Source organism: Mytilus californianus, unplaced genomic scaffold (assembly GCF_021869535.1).
Source record: "Mytilus californianus isolate M0D057914Y unplaced genomic scaffold, xbMytCali1.0.p SCAF_7, whole genome shotgun sequence".
NCBI lineage: Eukaryota > Metazoa > Mollusca > Bivalvia > Mytilida > Mytilidae > Mytilus > Mytilus californianus.
The window spans coordinates 48,756,359-48,777,299 of record NW_026262723.1 but is presented as its reverse complement, the minus strand read 5'-3'; the positions used below and the strand labels follow the sequence as shown (position 1 = coordinate 48,777,299).

At 33.9% G+C, this 20,941-nt stretch overlaps 1 protein-coding gene across 3 annotated transcripts in view; it reads right to left on the bottom strand.

The window, feature by feature from the left end:
• Positions 1 to 7,916, bottom strand: part of LOC127709696 (folliculin-interacting protein 1-like) — a 175,144-nt gene extending 167,228 nt beyond the window's left edge. Inside the window, exon 1 of one of the 3 annotated variants that reach the window (XM_052215331.1) lies at positions 7,782 to 7,916. In XM_052215331.1, the coding sequence (XP_052071291.1) occupies positions 7,782 to 7,861 (80 nt within the window). In that variant the 5' untranslated portion in view covers positions 7,862 to 7,916. Of the gene's footprint in view, positions 1 to 7,258; positions 7,428 to 7,781 lie in introns of those variants that run through there. The other 2 variants (XM_052215330.1, XM_052215332.1) reach the window with 2 other exon arrangements.
• Between the last annotated feature and the right edge of the window lie 13,025 nt (positions 7,917 to 20,941).

The following is a 20,941-nucleotide window of genomic DNA, read 5'->3' as shown; positions in this document are numbered from 1 at the left end:
TGTGGACAAAGTTGATAACGGGGCCCAAAAATCAAAAATCTAAATACATGGTTAGATTCAGCATATCAAAGAACCCCATATATTCAATTTTTGTTGAAATCAAACAAAGTTTAATTTTGGACCCCGATTTGGACCAACTTGAAAACTGGGCCCATAATCAAAAATCTAAATACATGTTTAGATTCAGCATATCAAAGAACCCTAAGAATTCAATTTTTGTTAAAATCAAACTAAGTTTAATTTTGGACCCTTTGGACCTTAATGTAGACCAATTCGAAAACAGAACCAAAAATTAAGAATCTAAATACACGGTTAGATTCGGCATATCAAAGAACCCCAATAATTCAATTTTTGATGAAATCAAACAAAGTTTAATTTTGGACCCTTTGGACCTCAATGTGGACCAATTTAAAAAGGGGCCCAAATTCCAAAAACTAAATACACGGTTAGATTCAGCATAATAAAGAACCCCAAGAATTCAAGAATAAAACCCCATTGAAATTGGTCAAGAAATAAGCAATTTATACGAAGTATCTTCTTTTGCACAATACTGTGCAATTAAATATTTCGTGCTATTGCGCAATACTGTACTATTGACAATTTCTTGCTATTGCGCAATATTGTGCTATTGGATATTTCTTGCTATTGTGCAATACTGTGCAATTGAAGATTTCTTGCTATTGCGCAATACTGTGCAATTGAAGATTTCTTGCTATTGTGCAATACTGTGCAATTGAAAATTTCTTGCTATTGCACAATACTTATTATATAATAATTTACACATCCTGTTTGGTGTGTATCTCCTACCATGTCATTATAATTTGCTTTTAAATATAAATCAGAAATAACCAACTTAAAATGGAAAATTTTAAAAGAAAAAAAAAAGGAAAAAAAGAAAAAAAAGGAAAAAAAAAAATCCCCTCCCCAAATTTTTTGAACCCCCTTATGATTCATCACCCCCAAACTCAATCCCAGCCTTCCCTTTGTGGTATGGTACCTTGCAGTACAATTTCAGAGAGATCCATACACTTGAACACAAGTTATTGTCTGGAAACTAGAAAATGTGTTTTTTGCCCCTTTTTGGCCCCTAATTCCTAAAATATTGAGGCAATTACCCCAATCATCAATCCAAGCCTTCCCTTTGTGGTATGGTACCTTGCAGTACAATTTCAGAGAGATCCATACACTTGAACACAAGTTATTGTCTGGAAACTAGAAAAATGCTTATTTTTGGCCCCTTATTCCTAAACGTTTCGGCAATTACCCCCAAACTCAATTCCAGCTTTCCCGTTGTGATATGGAACCTTGTAGTACAATTTCAGAAAGATCCATACACTTACACACAAGTTATTGTCATGAAACTAGAAAAATGCTTGTTTTTTGCCCCTTTTTTGGCCCCTAATTCCTAACATTTTGAGGCAATTACCCCCAAAATCAATCCCAGCATTCCTTTTGTGATATGGAACCTTGTGGTACAATTTCAGAGAGATCCATACACTAACACACAAGTTATGTCTGGAAATTACAAAAATGCTTATTTTTGGCCCCTTTTTCCTTTTCTGTTGGTCCCATAACCCCCAAAATCAATCCCAACCTTCCTTTTGTGGTATTGAACCTTGTGGTAAAATTTCATAGAGATCCATTCACTTAAACTAAAGTTAGAGTGCGAAAACCAATGTGTCTTCGGACGACGACGACGACGTCATACCAATATACGACCACAAAAATTTTTTTGCGGTCGTATAAAAAAGGAAAAAAAAGGAAAAAACCCCCCCCTAAAAAAATTTTTCATCACCCCCAAACTCAATCCCAGCCTTCCCTTTATGGTATGGTACCTTGCAGTACTGTACATGTGATGGACTGTGAAACTAAGATCAGGAGTTTGGGAATTTTTGGTCAGGAGATTAGGACTCAGATCAGGAGGTTTTTAATCGACATAAATTCTGTCGTAAATGTAGTAGAAATTGTCTGTTAAAGTGTGTTTTCTTCAACTTTCCATCCGAATGTATTATGTACCCTTGTACTTATAAATTTTCTCTATCTTTTTAAACTTTCAACTTGTTCAATCTAACATTCTTCTTTTTTAGTATGTTCTTTAAATTTTTTAGGTCATATCTTTTTAACCATTATATATTCATTGCAATCCGAACATTTGCTTATCTATCTGCAAGTAGATTTTAAATGCATGATAAGTAATTATAACACATTTAGACTGTACTGATGGGTCATAGTTATTATATAAATCTCAATTTAAGCCTTGAAAGGAAGTATAGAACCCTCAAATAATTTTCAAATTATTATTTTTTTATTTGTCCTAAGACATTTAAAATCATTTAATTACCATCCTTTTATGATTATTTGTTCAATTTATATTTTATTTATATTCTTTTAAAAATTTACATTATTTAAAGGAAAGTAACTTAAAACAGGATAAATCAAGGGAAGTAACCCAACATTCATTTTAAATACACAAAGTTTTATTACACAACGGCAGTTAGCCTGAGGTAAAAATCGTTGATTACCAGTATGTTTGACACCCAAGGTGACAAGTGAAGCCATATAATTATGCATGTTAATTGATTTACAGGTAAAATATAACTTCAGGTAATGTCAGTTACACCAGATATGTTGGGCTGAAATTTTTCATTCATGAAATATTTCATCCACGGGATTTTTTTGTCTTCAACTGGAGGTCGGGAGGAGACCCCTGAAAACGGGATTATTGTACTCCTGTTGGGAGGTTCACATGTACAATTTAAGAGAGATCCATACACTTGAACACAAGTTATTGTCTGGAAACTAGAAAAATGCTTGTTTTTTGGCCCCTTTTTGGCCCCAAATTCCTAAACATTTAGGGCAATTACCCCCAAACTCAAACCCAGCTTTCCCTTTGTGATATGGAACCTTGCAGTACAATTTCATAAAGATCCATACACTTACACACAAGTAATTGTCCTGAAACTAGAAAAATGCTTGTTTTTTTGCCCCTTTATGGCCCCTAATTCCTCAAATTTCTAGGGGAATTACCCCCAAAATCAATCCCAGCCTTCCCTTTGTGGTATGGTACCTTGCAGTACAATTTCAGAGAGATCCATACACTTGAACACAAGTTATTGTCTGGAAACTAGAAAAATGCTTATTTTTGGCCCCATTTTCCTAAACTTTGTGGGCAATTACCCCCAAAATCAATTCCAGCTTTCCCTTTGTGATATGGAACGTTGTAGTACAATTTCATAAAGATCCATAAACTTACACACAAGTTATTGTCATGAAACTAGAAAAATGCTTGTTTTTTGCCCCTTTTTTGCCCCTAATTCCTAAAATTTGAAGGCAATTACCCCCAAAATCAATCCCAGCATTCCCTTTGTGATATGGAACTTTGTGGTACAATGTCAGAGAGATCCATACACTTACACACAAGTTATTGTCATGAAACTAGAAAAATGCTTGTTTTTTGCCCCTTTTTGGCCCCTAATTCCTAAAATTTGGAGGCAATTACCCCCAAAATCAATCCCAGCATTCCCTTTGTGATATGGAACCTTGTGGTACAATGTCAGAGAGATCCATATACTAACACACAAGTTATGTCTGGAAGTTACAAAAATGCTTATTTTTGGCCCCTTTTTGGCCCCTAATTCCTTAACTGTTGGTACCATAACCCCCAAAATCAATCCCCACCTTCCTCTTGTGGTATTGAACCTTATGGTAAAATTTCTTAGAGATTCATTCACTTAAACTAAAGTTAGAGTGCGAAAACCAATGTGTCTTCGGATGACGACGCCGCCGGCGACAACGTCATACCAATATACAACCACAAAATTTATTTGCAGTCGTATAAAAATTACTTGAATAATGACATTGATATTTTTGGAAAAAAAATTAAAAATTTAGCAATTTTTCCATTTGTAAAGGGGCATAACTCTTGAACAGTTAAAGTGACGCCCCAAAATTCAAACTTGATCTGTGTATTGTGGTGATAAGCACTGTGTGTTTCAAAACATTTGGTTGAGTCAAACTTAAGTTAGAGAACGGAAATGAAAAATTTTGCAATTTTTCCATTTATAAAGGGGCATAACTCTAGAATGGTTAAAGTGACGCCACCAAAATTCAAACTTGATCTGTGTTTTGTGGTAATAAACATTGTGTATAAGTTTGATAACATTTGGTCGAGGCAAACTTAAGTTAGAGAACGGAAACCAATTTTGGGACGTACGGACAGACAAGGGTAAAACTTAATGCCCCCTCTGCAGCCTGATATGACCGCATTGGTCGAACCCTGAACAGCTGGGACAAATTTGGACACAATATTCAAGCTTGATTCTATCTGAATTTGGATTGTAATTAAATATTTGACATATTATAGGTTTCTGAATAATTGTAGTCAAAGAACTTGAAATTGGTTATATGAATTGAATTTATATTCAATTAAAGATTACTTGCTGTTGTGCAATACACTGTGCTGTTGCGCAATACTTAGTAAATCTGTTCTCGGACTATAAACAAATAAAGTTCAATTAATTCTCAATGTCATATTAGAAATTTATGAATCAAAAGGGAGCTTACATCAATAGATATAAACAATTCACCAAAGTTTCATGAGAATTGCTGACAGCATTTTTTAGTTATTGTCCGAAGACTGGAAAATCCCCCTTTTTTAATGAATAAAACCCCATAACTCAGAAATGTAAAATGTAAAATTTATAAAATTCTAAAGGGAGCTTACATTAATAGATTTAAATAATTCACCAAAGTTTCATAAGAACTGCTGAAAGCATTTTTGAGTTTTTGTCTGAAAACTGGAAAACCCCCCTTTTTTTATGAATAAAACCCTGTTTCTCGGAAACATAAATCTAAAATTTATAAAAATCGAAAAGGGAACTTGTCAATATATATAAACAATTCACAACAACTTCTTGCAAGTTGGTGAAAGCATTCTTGAGTTATTGTCCGACAACTGGAAAATCCCCCTTATTTTAATGAATAAAACCCCATAACTCGTAAACATAAAATCTAAAATTTATAAAAAACAAATGGGAGCTCACGGCAATAGATATAAATGGACGGACAGACAACTGGGCCAACAATCCAAAATCTCTCAATACATGGTTAGATTCTATCATTCAGCATTTCAAAGAACCCCATAAATTATTTTTTTGTTGAATCAAACAAAGTTTAATTTTGGACCAACAAGTGATGACTAAGTTCTCTAAAAAATTAGATATGATTTAACACTCAAACATTGTAATGTTAGAATCAGCATATCAAAGAACCAAAGAATTCAATTTTTGATGAAATTAAACAAAAGTTTAATTTAGGACCCTTTGGACCTCAATGTGGTATTATATTATTAATAATGAAACGAAATACAGGTTTAGATTAAGCATTTCAAAGAACCCTATATTTATTCAATTTATGTTGAAATCAAACACAGTTTAATTTTGGACCCCGATTTGGACCAACTTGAAAACTCGGCCCAAAATCAGAAATCTAAATATATGTTTATTAATAAACAATATAAGCTTAGTTTTTAAAGGAGTTCACTTCATGAAAAAAAAAAATATAGCATTTAGAAAATTAGTTTTGACAGAATAACAAATAAACATGCCACAAAATTCTTCAAACAATTTACCAAAGAAAAGAAGAATAAATGTGGATAGTGTCCACATGTGGACACAGATGATGCCCCTGCTTGCATATCATATAGTTATAAAGGGACATTACTGAAGAACGGTAAAAGTGACGCTACCCAAATTTGAACTTTGAGGTTATACTCAAGTTATTTTCTTGAAACCAGAAAAATATTTGCTTTTGGCATCTTATTGGCCCAAAATTCTTAAACAGTTAGGACCATAACCAACCTTCATTTTGTGGTATGAAACCTTGTGGTACAAAGTCATAGAGATCCTTACACTTATACCAGTACTCATTGTCTCAAGTAATAGTCTGGAAACCAAATGTCTTCGGACGACAACATTGCCATACCATTTGCAGACTTTTTGAGGGTTGTATAAAAACAGCAACTATTAGAATATATAACCCTTCGAACTTTCCTTTTCATGCATTTAGAAGATTTTTATCATGCTGTTGAATAGTCAGGAATGGTTTTATTGTTTTAACCAGTTAACAATCATTAAAAACATGAGATGTCAGTTTGAAGACTGGCAATTTCCTTCCCTTAGGGCCAGGTATTTAAAAAATAAAATACTAAAGAAAGCAATGGACTGCTTTTCATAACAAGAGAAAATAATAAAGATGATAAAAGAAAAAGAATTCCAGAAATACCTGCAATACATAAAAAGAATATTCTATCGACAATATTAGATTTTTAAACATTTAGTTCCTGTTTCTGAAGGTTCCTTTTTTAACTTTTCTTTAACCTGATACATTTCAGGTCAGATAATACAATTGGAAATAATTTCAGTAACCATGGTAACAGTTACATGTACCATAAACAGGTTGGGGAATATCCTCATATTTATGGATATTATACCCAAACTCGGGTATCAATCTACAGTGATAAAAAATACAATTTTGTATTTCTTCATAATGGATGTCACAGACCTGCCAACTATCCAGATTTATGGGGATATCCCCCATGAGAGGTGTTGACCTGAATTTTGAAATTCTTTATTATATAAACTTAAGACATCAAAACTGATATTCAAATGAGTTAAAAGGGTAATTAAGCACATATTTACTCATACAAACAATATAGTAGTAGATTAAGGACACTTATGACAATATAAGAGGAGCATTAGATCCTCTTGCGCTTAAAATCCCCCTTGGAGATTTTGAAAAGTTGGCAGGTATGATGTCATGGCGCGCTAACATTCATATAAATGGCAACATTTTTCCCTTTAAGACCATAGTTCAAATGAGAACTGAATACACAAAAAATGGCCTCCAAAAAACTGACTTTTACCCAGACGATATTTATGGCATGGTCTTTTTGGGCAAAATTTTGTCCTAAACCTGAATGCCTTCACCATGATAGCAAAAATCTTGAAAATAAAGTTTTATATATTCGTGATCTTTATCACCGAAAAATCAATACTTGTTTTTGGGTATAAACCCATAAATGGGTGTAGTACCCATTTAAGAGGGTATTTCCCAACCTGATAAATCAGATTCACTAGTACCATCATTGGAATAACTTTTATTGGATTATTATTTATACATAAGTTAGCTTCATAATTCGGAAATGAACTTAAGGGAAAGCTTTTGAAACACAGTCATTCTAAAAAAAAAGGTGTCAAACCTGTCATATGCTTTCACACTGGAACTCAAAAAGGCCAACGAAAACATTTTGGTTCTCTGTTTGAATCTGCATCATTTACTGGTTTTATACTCTCATGTCAATATCAAAAACTGGACCATAAATAAATTATTCACCGATTATAAACGTAAGAAGTAAGTTACTACTGTTCGATGACATCGGATGTGTATGACCTGGATGGTCATGTGCTTGTCACAAGTTTGTTTACATTTGTCATATTCAATGAACACGTACATACATCTAAAAGTTTAATTATATATTGCCAATTGAATTGATTGTCGAGCTAATGTCAGACAAACAGGTGGTTCGGTAATTGTTATTTTCTTAAAGACGAATAAAAAAATAATCAACAGACCCAGTTTTAAGACAGAAGTAAAATGATGCTCACTGAAAGGAGATTCCATGACCAAAAACACAAACCAATGTATCTCGAGTTTTTGGACGTGTTTGTAATATGTGTAATCATTAGAAACAAGGGTTTTGAATACATTACACCGTTACTTACTCAGACTTAGAATCTGTTCGCCATTTATCACCACTACTCCGAGAAATCGGGAACAACTTCTTTAGAAATTGTTGAGCCATATTGATTTTCCATTGAATTGCCTCACATGACCCACTCTATTTAGGCCGATGAGGTCAAAGCAAAACCTGTTTTGATTGGCTAAAATCGGGAATACCCCCTGTTAATCAATAGCATGTGACACAAATTATGTTTTCGTTAAACCCGACCTGCTCACTATCTATCGCTTACATTAGAGGACATTGACCGATAGAGGGCGCAGAATTATTCGAGAAATAATTATCAATATCGAGTGCGCAATCATATCCTCGTATGATTATTATGGGGTTTCGACGTCACAATTTCCATTGAAAAAGCATGCATATGATCTGACTGACCAGAGACATACATATGTAACATAAAATATTGTCCCCCATGGAATCGGTCAAAATGTCATTTAAATATTGCCTGCAGCTAGGACAATATTTCACTATAAAATTCTGTCCATGACAATATTTCACTATGAAATACTGTCTATATGACATTATTTCACCGTGAAATTCTGTGCATGAATATATTTCACTATGAAATACAGTCCATGAAAATTCTTAATCAAATTTATATATTACAAAATTAAAAACAGTACACAAGCATGAAGCATGCACATTTTATAATGGGGGGGGGGGGGGTACTGACTGCCACAACAGGGGGCCCGCTACAGTCATGGTCAGTGATTCCCTATAATCAACCAAATTTTTCCCACGAAAGAGGGGGCCCGGGCTACGCGGCTTATTCAGTGTGCACCACATTTTTGATGTTATTTCTTCATAGACAGAAAAAATATTACAGTCATTCCTTAAATAGATTAAAGAATTGTCTTGCCTATGTTCCATTGTACTCACAATATACTGTATAAATATAAGTAATGTACTGACAATCACTTTATATATGTTCAAAATTGAATGTCCTAATAGTATTTGTAAATACTAGATTGAGGAATAAATAATTTTGCAACGGCGTTTGGAGGTTCAGGAGTAACTGGAATGTCCCTTTCTAATACCTCCCTTTTATGAGACAAAATTTCATGACAATCTGTCTATGAAATATTGTCTCAATATACACAAAATATAGCCTCCCTTTAACAGGACAAATTTCATAGTATTCATCTATGAAATATTGTCTATATACAGACAAAATTTCATAATGGAAATTTGTCCTTCTCCGGACATTTTTTCATAGATGAGGACAATAGTTCATGATGCATAGTCATGCAATATTGTCTTGGGGGACAGTATTACATAGAACAATATTTTGCTTTACATATATACATGTGTCTCTGATCTGACGATAATGGTCAAACAGGATTTGTATAGTGGGAGTGAGAATCTCACTATACAAATCCGTTGTCAAACATTGAATGTAATAATTTGTATTTATAACAGATTAAAACTGAATTTTCAAAACTAAATTAATTTTTGTTATGTGATACTTGGAACTATTATACTCACTTTATTATGTCCTAGGTGATACGGTTTAGTTTATAACAATTTTATTTGCTCAAAGATACAAAAAGGATCGGACACAAGTTTAACCAACTTATGAAGTCTTCTCCTTTACATAATATTAGAAGAAAAGGAAAAAAATGCCTAACACAATTAACAAGGAAAAGGATAGAGAATTGAGAAAAAGAAAAAAAAAAATATAAATAAAAGAAAAAAAAAGAAAAAATAAGAAATAATACAAATATAAAAAAAAATAAATAGATAAATGAAATTCTGTGGACCTGCACGGTGTTTTTGTTTATGCATATCTTATTTGATTAAACTACAAGGAATCTTTTTGATTTTTTTTTATACATTTAAAGACTTCTTTAAAGATTTCACAGTTTTCCTCGTATGTTAAAGTTTGGCTACCCTCAGTGAGCAACTGTAAATTTATTGTCACTTGAAAACGATGAGTGTTGGTTAATAGATCGTTTCTTATATCGGTGTATTTATTGCAATTAAAGAAGAAATGAAATGAATCCTCACGCGGAGCGCCACAAGCACAATATGGACTTTGTTTTATATTTGATTCAAATAGGTCGTTATTTAGAAAAGAGGCTGAACATCGCAGCTGTGTTAAAATTACACTCAATTTCCGCGGACCACACATAAAACGCTTAGGTACTGTACACTTTTTGCTTCGTATGTATTATTCAAGAAAGAGCGTTTGAACTTAGATAGGGTATCGAGTCACTTGTCAAGTACGGTACGGATAGAATTATCAAGTTTGTTCCATTCTCTGATGGACGAGGGAATCAAAGCAGAATTTGTTAAGGCGAGTCGACAAAAGGGGGCTATTAAGTCATTGCCATTACGCAGTGGATAAACAGTTGTACTTTGTAAAGTTGGGGGAATTAAATCACATAAATATTGTGGAGCGAGAATACAATAATTGTAGTTTTCTTCTGTGGCTCCTACTGTGAAGGGGTTCCCAGCCAGTCTCTAAATATAAATATTCGGTTTTAGTAAAGACTGGCAGTCCTGTTACAATCCTCGCGGCTTGCAGTTGAAGTTTTTCTAATTTGTTTGAATAGCAAATACCACAATTGTCACACACTTCGCAAGCATACTCAAATATAGGACGAATATATACCAGATACATTTTTTCTAAGTTCTGTCTATTCATCTTAAATTTTAATTTTCTTAGGACTCCTAAATGCTTTGTAATATTTTTGGAAATATTTTCTTCGTGCTCATTCCTCTTTGCGTCCGGGAGAGAGTTACTGGAAAAAAAAATTCAGGTTACTGATGGATGCATTTGAAGACTATGCCAGAAAATGGGTAAAGCGCGAACCAGATGAACCAGAACTGGACACTTTGTCTGAATGGACCAAAGCTATTCGATCATGCATTCAGAAACGCATTCAGAAAATACGATGTACTATAAGCACAAGGGTTTCTAACCCATTCAAGAACCCGGAGGTTGTGGATGCTTTATCCTCTTTGCATGACAAATATGTCGTTGTTCCAGCAGATAAAGCCTCTAATAATATTGTCTTCATATGTAGAACCATTACTTGGAATGTCTCACAAAAGAGCTTGGAATATACAACAAAACTGGTAATCCTACATATTCTTTAACAACATTTACAAAGGATGAAATTTTACGAAATCAGAAATCTGTCCTTCTTCTTATTTTGGTATTAACATCAAAGAAAACAAAGAAAATCTACCGTCATTATATTGGATACCAAAATTTCACAAAACTCCTTATAAAGAACTATACATAGCCGGATCATCAAGATGTTCAACTAAACATCTTTCTAAAGTGCTGACTACTATTCTTTCTACAGTAAAAGATGGCCTTCAAAAATATTGTGATGAGATATATTCCACTAGTGTTGTCAATCAGATGTGGATTCTTAAAAATTCTAAAGATCTACTGCTAAATCTTAGATCACAATCTCTGCAATTTTGCAGCAACATTAAAACTTTTTGAATTTTCTACGCTTTACACTACTATTCCCCATGCTCAATTAAAAGATCGACTTCACCATCTCATTAAACAGAGCTTTTTCTATAAAAATGGGAATCGTAGATATAAATTTCTTGTTTTGGGTTATAATAATTCTTATTTTGTGAAGAACCACACCGATTCTACCAGAAAATATACTGAAGATGATATTATCAAAATGCTGGACCTTTTGATCGACAATATATTTGTTGAGTTTGGAGGATTGATATTTCAACAAACAGTCGGTATTCCAATGGGTACTAATTGTGCACCCCTACTGGCCGATTTGTTTTTGTACTCGTATGAAGCAGAATTCATTTAAATAGATATAAGAAGATGTGGTATGAGCTAGTGCCAATTAGACAACTCTCCATCAAAGTCAAAATTTATAAAAGTAAACCATTATAGGTCAAAGTACGGTCTTCGACACGGAGCCTTGGCTCACACCGAACAGCAAGCTATAAAGGGCCCCAAAATTACTAATGTAAAACCATTCAAACGGAAAAACCAAGGGTCTAATCTATATAAAAAACGAGAAACGAGAAACACTTATGAATCACATCAACAAACGACAACTACTGAACATCAAATTCCTGACTTAGGACAGTTGCAAACAATTGCAGCGGGTTTAAAATTTTACTTTCAGATGTATTGATGATTTCCTATCACTGAATAACCCGTATTTCAGCCAGTTCTTACATCTCATATATCCCAGTGAACTTGAAATTAAGGATACTACTGATACTAGGAGGACTGCTTCATACCTAGATCTTTTACTCAATATTGACACAGATGGACGACTTCACGCTAAAATCTATGACAAACGGGACGATTTCAACTTCCCAATTATCAATTTCCCATCTCTCAGCAGTAACATACACTCTGCCCCATCGTATGCGGTGTTTACATATCTCAGTTGATACGTTATGCTCGTGCATGTTCACACTATACGGACTTCATATACAGGAGTGTGCTCCTTACGCAGAAACTGCTCCAACAGAGTTATGAGGAGGAAAGATTAAAAATGACAATTTTATGGACACCATCACGAATTGGTTGAAATACGATGTGTCTGTGTCTAAACTAACTAACGACATTTTACCACGTCTTAGATTGTGGTTTACCATCTACGTCATTTGGCCTTCTAAGTACCGAACGTGACCTATTCCCGAATATGACTGTTTTGCTGAGTGTAAATTCGCATTGCTATTAGACGTGTCTCGGTATTTGTACATCCAACATTCATGTATTTAGTTATGATGATTCTTTAAAGTTTGGAATCAGAATATATTTTAGAAAAAAAAAAACACCACCCCCTCAAATTTTAAATGATTATTCCCTAATAGAGAGATTTTCTACATTGAGACAATTTTTACCATTACATATTTTACTAAACTTGCATCCTTCCATCCCTTTAAATCTTAAAGTAAGCGTTTCCTTAATCTCAAAGTAAGCGTTACACATTGATTTTCAGAAAAAACTTTAAAACGGTGAATAAACCTGATAAAACCATTTGTGGTCTTATGTTTTGTATAACAAGAGTGCACACGCTGAAATATCTCGCCTACTTTACTACCATTGATTTTATGTTGATAGCCCTAAATACAAAGTTTCACTACAAGTATCACCTTAACTTATCATGATCGAAGAAAATGAGGTCAAGGTCAGATAAATAAAGCCAGAAATACATGTCCACCTTACAATCATTCCATACATTGAATATAGTTGACCTAGCTATTGATGATAGTAAACAAGAATCAGATCAAACCATGAAAACTTTATATTGACCAATGCACCATGAATATGAGGTCAAGGTCAGACGAACCCTGCCAGACAGACATGTACACTTTTTACAATCATTCCATGGATCAAATATAGTATCTAAGAAGCAAACTTAGCCTCGAAAACTTATCATTGACCAATGAACCATGTAAATGATGTCAAGGTCAGACAGACATATAAACAATACAATCATATCATACACCAAAAATAGTTGACCTATTGCTTTAAGTTTAAGAAAAACAGACTAAAACACAAAAACTTAACATTATGAACCTTGAAAATGAGATCAAGGTCAAATAAAACATGCTAGACTGACATGTACATCATAAAATATTTCCACACACCAAATATAGCTGACCTATTGCATACAGTATTAGAAAAATAGATCAAAACACAAAAACTTAGCTTTAACCACTGAACCATGAAAATGAGGTCATCATTCCATACACCAAATATAGTAGACCTATTGCTTATAGTATCTGAGATATGGATTTGACCACGAAAACTTAACCTTGTTCACTGATCAATGAAATGAAGTCGAGGTCAAGTGAAAATTGTCTGACAGACATGAGGACTGTGTAAGGTATGCACATACCAAATATAGTTATCCTTTACTCATAATAAGAGAAATTAATATTACAAAAAATCTTAACTTTTTTTCAAGTAGTCACTGAACCATGAAAATGAGGTCAAGGACAAAGAACATATGACAGACGGAAACTTTATAACATAAGGCATCTATATACAAAGTATGAAGCATTCAGGTCTTCTACCTTCTGAAATGTTAAGCTTTTAAGCAGTTAGTTAATGCCGCTGTGGCCGCCGCCGGATCACTATCCCAATATCGAGCTTTCTTCGACAAAAGTCGCAGGCTCGACAAAAATGATATATCAACCCTTTTTGATAAAAACCGTGCTGAGAAAGATTAATAATTGTGGATAGATTGTAAAAATTTTGATAGGTTTGGCTGTAGAGTCTGTTTAACAAGACAACACAGTTCTGGTGTAAAAGAAATCACTTTCATTTATCATTCAAAAAGATGAAATATTATAAAACTGAATACCTGTTTATTTGTTTTGTTCCGTCAACTTGATTTTCATTAAAAAAAATTGGTAGTTGATATTTTTTTTTACAATTGTAGCAACCTATCTTTCAACCCTTTATGTAGTTTTCTTTTGCAACATCGGAAAGTATGCGTTACCGGAATCGGCAAGCAAGCGTTCCGAATATACACCGTGTAATAGATCGAAATTGTTTACCTGACAAAGGGTCTGACATGATAGCTATATCGGAACGTCAGACAATTTTCAACAGCGTTGGTTTTTGAAAAATTCGATTAACCAAATGTTCTAATGAGAAAAGGAAAACTAATCGGATTCCCGAGAAAACTGAGTTAGTATTGACATGTGGCGACTAGGCATAGTTCAGTCGACTTTTCATTATTAAACCAACGACTGAGACGACCTTAAAAACAACTTAAGATTAAAATACCAACTCAAAATAAACCGTTCGATTCTTTACTGCCCAGTGTCAATGAATTACAATAAAAAAACACAGAATATCGCAAATAGAACAAGAGAGAATTCCACTTTTCGGGATTGTTATGATGACGTATTTACCCCCACGTAGAACTGAAATGGCTATTGCCTGATACCATTAACGGCATTAAGGCACTGCCTTTGAAAACAGTTGATCGGCACTGATTTTTCAGCTTGTCAGAGACATTGCTGATATAAACCTGTGATGTAAGTTTGATAAAAATTTAGAAAGAATTGTACATGTGAGAGCACTTTTAATGCAATTATCCATAAATTGATATTTCTAAGAGGCATAACTCTTAAAGAGCTGCGCCATGATCGCAGGATACGCCCGTCTTTATGCTTTAAATTAATTTATATGATTAACCTAGAAATACTGTTTGCACTGTTCGAATAGACCCCACCCCCTAAAAAAATTATGCACACACAGTGGTACCCATTGACACAGAAAATGAATAATTTGGTACTATTAAAGGGGCATTAGCTGTCGAATTCATGTTCACTGATTTGACTCAAATTCTCATATTCAATTTATAATATACTAAAACATATATCAAAATTACAAAAAGTCTAAAATAAACAATTAACAATGCATGGACTCGATAATATCTATCATCATTTCGTGTGTATTTTTGTCTAGACGCCATCTAAGTAACCATCGAGATGACCTCCGAAGACTGCCGACGGTCATATAACCCGATATAAACATAAATATAAATATAAACAGATCGTGACCTCGTGCAATTGGATTTTTCTTAGTCTGTTCGATTCCATATTGTAGGTTAAAAAGTATGTTTATCATCGTTTTCACCTGTATAAGAATGATTTTTTTGTGGATCGAATCAGTCAACCAAATGGTTCATCCTTGTTTCACTTTCAATGTTGCCTTTTTTTTCTTTCCCCCTTTTAATAGCTGAATACATGCGTAACTCATGTTCAGCTAAAGGGTTAAATTGAAGGTCACGTGAAAACGGATTCAATGAGGTCGAATTGTTCACTTGCAAGTGAATAATTCATCAGCGATGTTTATTAGCTTATTTTGACAAAATTGAACAAAAAGTATAAAGGATCCAGGTTCCTTACCCTCTGAAATATCAAGCTTTTAAGAAGTTTGTTTACGACGCCGTCACCGCCGGATCACTATCCCTATGTCGAGCTTTCTGCGATGGAAGTCGCAGGCTCGACAAAAATGGTGAAAGCGTTTTTGAGTTATTGTCCGAAGTGGCGACGACAGGCGGACGGACGGACAAATACGTCACGAAAACGAGTGTATAAAAATAGTTAGTCTTCCGAATTTGTCCAAAATATTGCTGATGTAAACCTTTGAAAAAAATTTAGAAAGAATTGAACACATGAGAGCGCTTACAATCCAATTTTCCATATAATTAATATTTCCATAGGGCATTACTCTTTTAATCAAACTGTTGACACAGAGATATGTCTCTTCTGTCCGCATTAAATTCAGAAAAAGACAATCTGATGGACAGCAACATTGCTTATTAATTCAAAGTCGCTGGACCATGATCTTGTGGGCATCCGCAGGGCCTAAAAATGGTCGACATACTGAGATGTACTGATAGTAATGCAACTTTATACAAATTATCATTAGATCCTATCAAACTAATTCAAGCAGAAAACTTAAAATTGAAAATTGCTTATTAATTCAAAGTCACTAGACCATATGTCCTAGGGGCCTGCGACTAATTTCACAATAAAAGAACAGAGTTCCAATGTCCCGCACGTTGCACATATTTTATCTATCCGATGATCAAGTGCGTAAAAAATACTTTTTTTTTGTTCTTTAAAACTGTTGATAAATATCTTAGAGTGAATGCTTCAGAGCAAATTCAATGTGATTTCCAATTTAATTAATATTTCAAGGGGCATAACTCATTAAAAAATTTTGATCAGCACTTATTTTTGAAAGTGTCAAAGATGTTGCCGATATGAACAAAGATTCGAATTCATGACAACTCGCCCCACTGCCAAATCGCCCCACACCAAATCATCCCCCTTTTTCACCAACTCGCCCCACTCGTGTTTACCAAATTACTGAATTAAGGCCTACCAATTCGACCTACTTATGAATTAAATGAATACTAATGAAAACCTTAAAATGCATCTTTTTTTTTAACTCTTTTCTTTTGGTTGAAAAAAGCAGAAAGAAGTAAGTATCAGCATTTCTGTGACGTACGATGTTATTGACTATTGTAATCTGTTTATGACGTTTGTTTTTTCTGGTAAATGTAATCACTGTTTTACTAGATAAGTCAAGGATCGTGGGTGTTTATAATAATAATAAAATTAGTTTCCAATAAATACTGAAATTATATATAACAAGAAATGATTGTAACAGGATGCTGTTACGAAGTCTCCCAAACGAAGCTCTCATAATTCGTCATCCCCAGGGTCGCCTGACATTGGGCAAAGTCCAGCGAACATTGATTTGGTCCAGAAAAGTTATATGCATTAGTGATGCCAGGGGACTGACCCTGTATATCATTCAACTCATATTGGCATGACAAACCAGCATATATGTGGTTTAGGGGTGGGGATTTCAACAATTTACAAGATATTAGAATTTTTTCAAATGGCAGGGGGTGGTGGTCATCCCGAGGGACTGACCCTTTATATCATTCAAATCTTCTTGACATGGTGAATAGGAATATATATGGTTTAGGGGTGGGGATCTCGACCATTTCGACCATTTACAAGATATTAAATCATTGGGGGTGGGGGACCCCTGGGGACTGACCCTATAGATCATTCGAATCTTTGTGACATGACGAACAGGAATATATATGGTTTAGAGGAGGTGATCTCAACCATTTACAAGATATTGTAACTTTCTCAAATGGCAGGGGGTGGGGATGACCCCTGGGGACTAATATTTTACTCATTCAATGTCCTGTATCATGACTAACCAGAATATATATGGCTTAGGGGTGGGGATCTCGACCATTTACAATTCATAAGAAATTTCTCAAATGGCAGGAGGTGGGGGTTACCCCCTGGGGACTAATCCTTTATTTCATTTGATAGACTGTATCATGACAAACAAGAATATATATGGTTTAGGGGTGGGGATCTCGACAACTTACAAGATATTAGAACTTTTTCAAACGGCAGGGGTGTGGATGACCCCTGGGGAGTAACCCTTTATTTCATTTGATGTGCTTTATCATGTAGAACATTTTCAATTACAAAGATTGTGTTTATCACTAACGGTTTTCAAGTTATAATCATTTGAAAATAAAATAAAATAAAATCCCATAGGGTTCTATAGTAAACCCCTCCCTTCTTTTGGCCCCTCAAAGTACCCCTTTTTAGACCCCAACACTACAAACTGCTCACAGGCTGAAAAGACCAGTTTTTGTGCTCGACCAGTAAAGTCGAGCACAGATTTTACTCGACTTGTCTCGACAGTACTTAACTGTACTCCACTTTGGTCTTGACTTTACTTAATAAGTCTGATTCAGTAATTGATAATCTTGGTGTAGTCTGAAATGGTCTCGACCAAGGCTCGACCTGTCTCGACCTGTCTCGACTCAGTCTCGACTTAGTCTCAACCAGTTTTAACTCAGTCTCGACCAGTCTCGACCTGTCTCGACTAGTCTTGACCTTCAAGTTTAGTCTCAACTGGTCTGAATCAGCCCATCTAACTAAATTAAATATTGATCTTACAAAATTCTAGGTTATTTGGTAGTTGGTTCATTGCTGGGATATTAAAGAAGTAAATTAATAGGTAAAAAAAAAGCAAGAATTTTCAGTTTTGACTAAATTCAGAGAGTCGTCTTTAATTATTTCTATAACTTTTTCAAATCAACTTGGATTTTCATAAAACTATTCAGCTATCTCAATTATACATTGATCTTACTGAATCCCAGGTCGTTATGTAGTTTGTAGTATTGCTGTCAAATTTAAGAATTTAATTAATAGGTAAAAAAAGCTAGAATTTTCAGTGAGACTGAATTCAGCTAGTCAACTTTAAATTTGTTTATTTTTTTTTCAAATTAACTTGGATTTTCATATAACTATACAGCTATCTCAGTTGTATATTGATCTTACTGAATCCCAGGTCATTAGGTAGTTTGGTGTTTTGCTGTCAAATTTAAGGATTAAATTAATAGGTAAAAAAAAAGAAGAGATTTTTCATTTTGGTTAAATTCAGATCGTCAACTTTAATTATTTCTATAACTTTTTCAAATCAACTTGGATTTTCATCAAACTCTACATCTATCTCAATTATACATTGATCTTACTGAATCCCATGTCATTATGTAGTATGGCGTATTGCTGTCAAATTTAAGGATTTAATTAATAGGCAAAAAAAAAGCTAGAATTTTCAGTCGGACTGCATTCAGATAGTTAATTTTAAATGTGTTTATTACTTTTTAAAATTTTCTCATTTATACTTACCAGTTAACATTTATATTAAGTTTCATAAAGTTTGGAGCATTTTGAAATTTTTTTTAATTTTTGCTGGTTTCCATGGTAACAGAGACCATTCCCAAAATTTAATGACAGGTGCTACATTGGTGCATGGAAGGGAACATACCATTAAAGTTTCAATGGATTTGACATACCATTTAAAGAAAGTAAATGCCACTTTTAGGTTTTTGGATCATTTTGACCTGTTTTGCGTTGTTTCCATGGTAACGGCAGACATTTTTGAAATTCCAACGCCAAATTCCACATCTACCAATGTTGCTCATCATTACTGTGAAGTTTCATTAAATTTTTGATATTTTTGAAATTTTTGGTGTAGTTTCCATGGCAACATAGTAGTTCCAGTGATTACCAAAATCATCCAAAACAAGTATATTGTGGGCACCTACATTGCATTAAAATATCATGATTCTAAGTTAATGCATATTCAAATAATCCACCAAACTCTAAAATTTTATTTTTTCACCTTTCTTTGGTTTCCATGGTGATGGCATAACGACCTAGGATTCAGTAAGATCAATGTATAATTGAGATAGATGTAGAGTTTGATGAAAATCCAAGTTGATTTGAAAAGTTATAGAAATAATTAAAGTTGACTATCTGAATTTAACCAAAATGAAAAATCTCTCTTTTTTTTTTTACCTGTTAATTTAATCCTTAAATTTGACAGCAAAACACCAAACTACATAATAACCTGGGATTCAGTAAGATCAATATACAACTGAGATAACTGTATAGTTATATGAAAATCCAAGTTAATTTGAAAAAATAATAAACAAAATTTAAAGTTGACTAGCTGAATTCAGTCCCACTGAAAATTCTAGCTTTTTTTTACCAATTAATTAACTTCTTAAATTTGACAGCAATACATCAAACTACATAACGACCTGGGATTCAGTAAGATCAATGTATAATTGAGATAGCTGAAAAGTTTTATGAAAATCCAAGTTGATTTGAAAAAGTTATAGAAATAATTAAAGACGACTATCTGAATTTAGTCAAAACTGAAATTTCTTGCTTTTTTTTTACCTATTAATTTACTTCTTTAATTTCCCAGCAATGAACCAACTACCAAATAACCTGGAATTTTGTAAGATCAATATTTAATTTAGTTAGATGGGCTGATTCAGACAAGTTGAGACTAAACTTGAAGGTCAAGACTAGTCGAGACAGGTCGAGCCTTGGTCGAGACCATTTCAGACTACACCAAGATCATCAATTACTGAATCAGACTTATTAAGTAAAGTCGAGACCAAAGTCGAGTACAGTTAAGTACTGTCGAGACAAGTCGAGTAAAATCTGTGCTCGACTTTACGAGTCGAGCACAAAAACTGGTCTTTTCAGACTCTGAGCAGTTTGTAGCGCAATGTACAAACGAAACCCTTATTGCACAACTAGACATGTTAGTTGAACATATTGTGAAACCTTAAGTAAATCTATTCATTTAAAAAATGTGGCGGAAGAGGAAGAGGAAGAATAATAATAACTAGATTTGCCATTGCAAGCAATAGCGGATGTCACCCTTCCCCCTATTGCCTCTTAGCGGCAGCCATTTCGAAAATTTTAAACAGTGAATGCACATATATGCATGACATTACATCTTTCTGTAAATTTTCAGAACATTTCGAGCATTTTGAAATTTTTTACACATTTTTGCTGTTTCCATGGCAACGGCAGCCATTTTGGAAATTCCGAAGCCATAAGTCTCATTTATACTTACCAGTTAACATTTATATTAAGTTTCATAAAGTTTGGAGCATTTTGAAATTTTTTTAAATTTTTGCTGGTTTCCATGGTAACAGAGACCATTCCCAAAATTTAATGACAGGTGCTACATTGGTACATGGAAGGGCACATACCATTAAGATTTCAATGGATTTGGCATACCATTTAAAG